This window comes from Ostrea edulis, chromosome 8, assembly GCF_947568905.1.
Source record: "Ostrea edulis chromosome 8, xbOstEdul1.1, whole genome shotgun sequence".
In the NCBI taxonomy this organism is placed as follows: Eukaryota; Metazoa; Mollusca; class Bivalvia; order Ostreida; family Ostreidae; genus Ostrea; species Ostrea edulis.
In genome coordinates, this window is record NC_079171.1 from 26,767,639 (window position 1) to 26,776,309 (window position 8,671).

Genomic DNA, 8,671 nt, shown 5'->3' on the forward strand with positions numbered 1-8,671 from the left:
TTTAAAGTGGTTTTTTTTTGGGGGGGGGATATTATTTGGAAGAATTCATATTTGATGATTCAAATGAAAATCTGCATGTTGAATTATGAATGTCATAATGTACTTTTTGAATGATGAAAAGTGTAGAGTCAAAAGTTATCAAATTGTCAAAAACACTGGTCAGGTCTGAATTCATCATCTTGGACACCTTGCATTTGGAATTATGATCTCTATGAAGAAATGCTGAAAATCTTGCAAAAGAGGAAATGACAAGTTGGGGTCCAAGGCACTTGCATATATGCATGAGAAGGTGTTCTATCCAGGCTTGAGGTCAATTACATAGCAATGTAACGCCTTACATTACCTAGAAAATTTCACATTACCATTACTCCTATTTTGAAATATAATGTATTACATTACTTGAGAGTGAATTTACATTACACATTTACATAGCATACTGTCAGATATTAAAGAAATGGCATAACAATTATTTCTGTATTATGATTTTTAATTATACATTAACATAAGTACACAAAATATTCAGCAATGTTAGGAAACATATCTATTAAGTTATTCATTGCATTTGATTGTCATCAATGTTTCAAATGCTTCAGTCAATCACTAATAAAATGAATTATTCTAAATCTTCGAAATATCATCAAATATTTGAAGTAGTGTAAATGTAATGAAAAATGTGCAGTACAGTATGCATTACATTACCATTACTTGTAATGCAAAAATGGTCCATTACACCCCCATTACATTGAAACTGGTTGTCATTTAATTACCATTACCCCAGGCCTGGTTCTGTTGAGAGGTATTGAAATTCTCTGTAGAGACTTTGTCTCAGGAAGTGGCCGAGATTGGTGGTGACAATTTTGTTGGATGTGAATTTACTGACACACATGTCTACACTTGCTACACAATATAGCATGTGGTGGTTTCAACAAGAAAGTTCTTGCTCTTCAGGAAATGACGAATAGCTAATGGATTCACATTTTTTCTGACTTTTCTTCTGTACATTAGATGCATTGGAAAAACTTTCCTTTCCATTATCTTTTGCTGGTTTATTCTTTGAAATAAAATCAAGTCCGAAAATAAAGTATTTTGGTTTGGGTTTTTTCAATGAATTTTAAAAAATGTAATCTGTAATCCTTGCATATTTTGTTGGTGTTCTGTGATTGCTATTTTTATTTGTATTCAGGTATAATTTCATCCTCAGTGTCTTGAAAGAAATTAATTTTTCAATAACGCCAAGAAAAATGAAGTTAACAGTATGATTTAAAAAAAAAAATATTGACACGGGTAGGAATTGAACCCGGATCTCCCGATCGAAGGACGGGCTCTCTACCACTAAGCCACGACATCTATGATGTCACACGCTTAAAAATCCTTCATACGTTTACTTGCCCTAGTTAACGTTATACTTTCGATATATCGGCAATAGTTTTAGTTATATCAATGCATGTTCTATAAATTCTTTTCATTTTGATCTTAGTAATTCTGTTGGTGTCGTCTAAATAAAAACTTTCTACAGCATTGAAGGTCCGATTTGTCGGACAGCAGATTCGTTTGTTTACGCATCAAAATTCTATAGCTTTTAGAATTCCTGCACAAACTTATGATAAAAACACCACATAGGGGTGTATTCTGCATGGAAATGATGTAGACTCCACATAAGTATGTTGTTTTAATTTTTCAAAGCAACATAATTAATAACATACCCACAACTCTCACAAAAATAAATAATTCCGGATTGCTCTCGATTTAATTCAAAGTTGATATTCATCAACAGCACACCTTTCGATCCAAAAAATCGTTCGTGCAAAATTTATTTGTATTGATAGATTTTGATAGACTACAGTCAGTTTCTGGATCGAAGGTCGTGTTTTATATGAATTATATGACTAAATTTGAAAAAAGTGGAGATTTCTGCAGAAAACCAGACCGATACCGGTTTTGTCTTGTATAGAATTCCACAAGCTGACGTTTTGGCGGGGAAATCTTGGCACGTCGCGATGGTATAAAGATTATATTATCAAATGAAAACAATTTTATTTCAATTCATTCTGCTGTATTTTTTAACACACCACAGGGCCGATATAGCTAAACATGGTCTTAGTCCTTTGTCAAAAAGGAGAAGAGAATAGAACCTGGTATTGTATTTGAATGTTGCTGAGTTTGTGTTAGAAGTAAACTCTGAAAACAACGCGAGTTGAGTATGATTAAGACTTCGTTGGTAGAAGTCTGGGTAATAAGACTTTGTTAGTATAAGTCTTCAGGTTAAGACTTTGTTGGTAGAAGTCTTAAACAAGTAATCCGGTTATACTTCCCACATTTGATGGCCTCCACCCAAAACATACACCATACACTTCGTCTGATACGTGTTTTTTTTTTCAGTCGAATTAAACCCGATACTTTGCGAGTTCCATCAAGCAGCGTGTAGAACTGGAAAGTCATAAATTGTATATTAGTAAATCGCTGGTACAATTTCTCTAAATCTGAAGCAACGTTTTCTGCTGACCACCGATCTAAAACATATTCGAAACACCAATTTCGAGATCTACGTTTTCTACGCATCTGATGTCTTCTTGCCACTAAATTTTCCCAAGTATTTTCATCGTATTCTTCCATATTAATCTCTGGTAAGGATATACCTTCAATGTTAATGTACTAAACAACAATTGAACATAATTTATTGACCACGTGATGAACACCTGGCGTTGTAGCTTGTAAGAAACTGATTTTCTGAAAATAACTTTCGCGCACTCTCTTTCACATGACGACGTGATGAACACCTGGCGCTGTAGCGTGAGAGACAAGGAGAAAAACTGATTTTCTGAAAACAACTTTACCGCCCTCCGCTAACGCGTGACAACGTGATGAATACCTGGCGTTTTACCATGAATGCCAAAATCCAGCCATTTACTAATAAAATGTTTCTGAGGTCACAGTGATGTATATACGTAAAAAGCTAAATTGCACCGAGATCTTTTTTTTCCCTACAAAATCGTAATATCTAGAGAGAGAAAAATCCTTCTTTCTGATTGGTTTTCTATAAGCTGATTCGTATCAAGGAATGTGTTTGGTCTTCTATCAGCTGATTCGTATCAAGGACTTTCTTTTGTACGAGATCGTAAAGAAAAATTTCCTTGATGCTAATCGGTTTTCTGTGAAAGGGCGTATCTCGTGAAAACTAGAGGACAACATCCGTAACACTTTTATTAGTTGACTGGTATCAAGGAAGTTTTTTTTTTATGAACGACGCAGTATCTCGTACAAACCACAAAAAAAAATGTATGATGGGGGAATTCAGACAAGCAATTATATTTGTCTAATTTTATTATAAACCCCAATAATATGCATTGTTAGTATTGTTTTTAAAAATGGATATTTAGTACGGCAAAAGTCATATCAAATGTCCTTATTGTACAACATGTACGTCGGTGTTTGAAAATGTAAAGTGGGATTGTCACAATTCTTCGTGATATCACTACTTATGGTTATTAAGGAAAAAATTACACGTTAATCTTATATATAGTTAAACACGTAATTATGGCAAATAATGCTTATAAAATCTTAGGAAGTTATACAAAAATGCATATGTCAACAGGATTGTCACTCTCCCAGGGCCGTAAATTAACCTTCAATTTGGAGGAGGCAGGAAATTAGGCGGGGGTCTGGGGGCCGCCCAGGCCCCCAGACGCTGAGCACGTTTCGTGCAAAATCCTTGATTCTAGGGCCTTCTAAGATGTTACTTGACTAACTCATTCTAAAAGAAAGATTTGGAATGCTTTTTAAGGGAGGTATCATGTTCTTAGTTATTGGAAACAACATAAATTCTAATTAACTTTAAATTTAAATTTTTTTTTGGCTCAAAAGTTGGAGGAGGCAGCTGCCTCCTCCGCCTCCATGTAATTTACGGCCCTGCTGTCCTCCAAGTTACACCGAATATCAAAATCCAATACTCCGTATTCAAATGTATTTCTGCAGTGGCGGATGGAAGTTTTCCTATACTCAAATTATTTTCTATATGTAAATTACAAATGCTCGGTGTGGATGTTTGACTGAATATCCTATACACAATAATGTCCTCAAATCACCATATAGCAGCTGAGTGCGTTAGTTTGTCAGTTCGTACCAATTCTTAATATTATTCATTTGTGTATGAAAAGTGTGATTGCATATGGAAATAAGTAGTTGAATTTGGGTTAATCATCGCACTTCCCAATTTTAAATCACGTGACTGGACGGAAGCTACATGAAGTGTATATAGAGTAGCTGGGTCTGTACATGGGATTCACTCGTTATCACCAGGCTGATATAGCGGGAGGAGGCGGCTGTCAAAAGGACATGATGAATCTTTACAGGTCAGACAACATTATTTAATAATACACATAAACTGTCTCTAAATTGTTAGAAATGTACTAGATAATTGTTTGAATGCGTCAAGTTATTAGAACCAAGATACTTGTTTTTAATGCAATCATACAGACTCATGTAATAGAGCGTGCTGCGGGGATCTTAATATAAAGTAGTCAACACTATTTCTGTAGATTGATTGATTGTATCTTGCTTAACGTCTCGCTCGAGAATTTTTCACTCATATGGAGACGTCACCAAGACCGGTGAAGGGCTTCAAATTTAAGCCTATGCTCGGCGCTTACGGCCATTGAGCATGGATGGATCTTTATCGTGCCATACTTACTGCGACACGGGACCTCGGTTTTTGTGGTCTCATCCGAAGGACCGCCCCCATTTAGTCGCCTCTTACGACAAGCAAGGGGAAACTGAGGACCAATTCTAACCAGGATCCCCATGGGAATTTCTGTAGAAATGAAGCCATTCAATTTCCTGTATGATGCAAACAAGACGCCTAGGCATTGATTAAAGGGACTGGTTCACGATTTTTGATAAGAATATTTTTAATTTTTTATGGTAAAAATTAAAAATATAACTCGTTTAATATTGACAGCCAAAATTTTGACCTTCTGAATGCAAGAATTAAAGCAATATTTTAGCCTTAAATTTGTGTTATATAAACAAAAACTCGAGTCTTTTTATGTATACAAACAAACAAGTGAAATGTTAATTTTGTAATTATAAAGCATCTTCATTTTGCATAGTCATGAATTTTAACTTTTAGACGACACATTTACCCCAAAAATCCTTGAAATGTGGAAGATATAATAAACTTAGATCGATATCCATTCCTTTCGAAAATTTCATAAACAATAACATACTGCAATCTTTGTTTACAAAACAAATAATAAACTCTCTAAAATTAGCTTCTTTGATAAAGTATAACCTTAATCTTTTTTGTTAACTCTTTTAAACACATTAGACAATAGATTTTGATCATTAATAATGAAAAAGAAAATTTTGGGGAAAATCGTGAATCAGTCCCTTTAATATTGTGTAGTAAATGCAATTGAAAGTACGTGCTTTTATCGAGAAAGGCAATACCTATTTATTATAATAAAAAAAATCCAAAACAAAAATATTTAAACCAGTTCAAATTGATAGTACGTATTAAAGTTCACTTTTTTATTGACAGTAAAATACTCGTGTGACCCCCTGTACCCTGAAATGGACCCGCGTGCTCAGGACGTTCTACGGTGTGATCTTTGCAAAGTTGACCCGCTACAGAATCACTGTGAACTTTGTCATATAGATCTCTGTGCTAACTGTGTTGGCAAACACCTCTCCGATTCCTTGAAACGACACCGAGTCGTATTATTCACGGAGAGGAGGTATACTTCTCTCTATCCGGCATGTCTAAAACACGCCGACAAACATTGCGAACTTTACTGCGATAAATGTGACCTTCCTATCTGTACTGCCTGTGTTTCCTCCGGTAAACACAAAGGTCACACATTCCATGATGTTCTGGAACAATTCACCTCTAAACAAGAAAGCTTACGAAAATATCTAGAAGAGCTTGAGACCAGAATGTATCCCGAGTTTGAATTAATGGTCTCTGATGGCCAAATTGAGAAGGCCGTGGTAGAAATGAATTACGGGAAATTGATCACTGCTGCCGACCAGCAAGGCGAAGTCTGGCATCGAGAGATCACCTATATTGTCAACCAACGGAAATTGGATATTGAAGAGATGAAATCGGAACACCTGGTTGTTTTAGATAACCGCACAGATCAATTAAAACGCACAATTACTGATATTAAACAGGCCATTCTGGATCTGAAACAGCTTTTGGATTCCAATGATGTAGCCCTAACATATGCTTACAAATCTAGGAATGGTGACTTCAAAAACTTTCCACCGAAAATCAAAGCTACACTGCCAACTTTCTCTCCTCCAACAATAAACACAGAAAAACTTAATGAAATGTTTGGATCTCTGTCACCATTATCCATTACAACAGCCAGACAACTACTTACTGAACCGCGACTCGCCGCCACCATAGACACCGGTTATAAAGATCTATACAGCGTCACTTGTCTCAGTGATAAAGAAATCTGGACATGTGGGGACAAGAAAATCATGAAGCTCCACAATCTCCAGGGTAATCTACTGAAATCGATCCAAACTCAGTCAGGGGACTGGCCACGAGGGTTAGCAGTGACACGAGACGGATGTATTGTTTATACTGACACTGTTACAAGAACGATAAACATAATGAAGAAAAACCACCTACCGAAAGTGATCAAACTCAAAGGGTGGATACCTGTCAATGTTTGCAGTACTTCCGCTGATGACCTCCTGGTTATCATGGTCAGTGATGGTAGAAAGCAATACAAAGTTGTCCGCTACTCTGGCTCAACAGAAACACAAACCATTCAGTTTGATGATCAGGGTCGACCTCTTTATTCATCTGGTGGTTACATAAGCGAGAACAGGAACTTGGATATCTGTGTGGCTGACCGTGAAGATGAAGCAGTAGTGGTGGTCAATCAGTCAGGATCACTCCGATTTCGATACACTGGCCTGCCCTCAAATACCAAGAAATCATTTAACCCAGTCGGCATCGCTACAGACAGCGAAAGTCATATCCTGATAGCAGACTATTACAATGATCGTGTTCATATCGTAGATCAGGACGGACAGTTCCTAAGTTACATTGATAACTGTCATTTGCATCGTCCATTAGGTTTATGTGTTGACTCCAGAGACAATATCTTTGTTACTGAGTGGGGCACTAGCAAAGTGAAGAAAATTCAATATATGTGAAACATGTGTTAATTGCACATACACAGTGTTGGGTACACTTATGTGTTAATTCCGTTGATGGACACTATGTCAATTTCCCCTAAATAAATCATTCTTGAATGTTATAATTACTTTTGACGGGAAATGCAAAGTAATTATTTGTATTGTTATTTTTTCTTTATCTCAGTGGCATGATGGTCCGATGGACCAGGTGTTTTGAATTTTGATTTGGATTGTCTATGTATTAACGCTAATGACACACCCTAGGTTAAAAATGTTTTTTGTTTTTTTTTTTACAAATACGTCATGAGTCGCAGGTCAACGCCGCACCCCTCCCCCACCCCGAATTGCGATTTCAACTGTTTTAGACTTTGTAAAACCTTTGATGTTTATGGAGGTATCATGAGTTTACTCCTCTCACCAGAGGGCACGTTACCCAAGCTTCACTTACACCTCTGTCAACTCTTGGAATCACGTGACAGCATAATTACATGACATAACCAGGCTTCCTCGAGTCCTTTCCCTTTAAACCTTCTGGCAATAAGTAATACATCCTGACGCTTTCCATAGTCCATTGACACTTTGCCAAGTACAGTTTTACCATTAGCAGTTTGTCTTTTATGTCCCTTCAAAGAAGAGAGGCATGCTTTGCGCCGATCGATGTCGGTCGGTAGAGCATAATTATGTTGTCCGCTTGATATCTTGAGAAACATTCACTTGATGGTAATTACATATATGCCACCCGTCGGTAGTTCACAGGTAGTCCACTCAATATCTTAAGAACTATCCACTTGATGATAATGATATTTCATATGTGGGTTGGTTATGAGTAGATTGATTGATTGTTTTGCTGTTTTCCGCCACACCCAACAATTTTTCAGTTATCTGTGTCACGTTTTGTTGTCAGGAAATATAACAGATAATGGTACACTTTACATCTTTATTATTTTTACATCAATTTTGTTACTAATTATTACAAAAATAAATGAAATATAATTAAAAACTCAGTCTTGTGATTGTCACTGTAATGGCACTGCGGTTGTTTCAATAACTACACTGGGTCCAGTTGGAATGGTGGCTTCGTTTGGAATTCTAATACGTTTCCTCTGGCTCCAACTCTTACTTCCTACTTCTCCTTGATTTCTTTTAATTTGTGGCTAATTTAAAGGATCTATAAAATCAAGTTGCACATTTCAAATATACATATTGTTATCTCACATTGCACATGTACCATAATCTAGTGCGCATGTGTACGCATCACTACTACACTGTATATGTTTTGTACTACAACCACGATATATTGTATATATGTACTTTTACTCTACTAATTGCTTCATATATTATTACTCAATACTCAATATATACATATACTTGTGCATGTACTTTACTGACTACACAATACACATACTGGTATGATAATTGACAATGTTTTTTCACATTGTTACTAATACTCGTCACTTTACGTGTGTACTCTTGAGAGTTTTACACATACTCTATACTTAAAACTATACACAGTACTTGC

The 8,671-nt window shown here is 36.1% G+C and overlaps 1 protein-coding gene across 1 annotated transcript; it reads left to right on the forward strand.

The window, feature by feature from the left end:
- The first annotated feature begins 5,568 nt into the window (after window positions 1-5,568).
- On the forward strand, window positions 5,569-8,152 carry LOC125661286 (probable E3 ubiquitin-protein ligase MID2). Its single transcript, XM_048893262.2, has one exon. It carries the CDS (start codon window positions 5,569-5,571, stop codon window positions 7,168-7,170), a length of 1,602 nt encoding a protein of 533 aa, XP_048749219.2. The 3' UTR covers window positions 7,171-8,152.
- The last annotated feature ends 519 nt before the right edge of the window (window positions 8,153-8,671 follow it).

Coding starts and splice junctions, on each gene's coding strand:
- LOC125661286 (XM_048893262.2), top strand. CDS start 5,569: ATGGACCCGCGTGCTCAGGACGTTCTACGGTGTGATCTTTGCAAAGTT.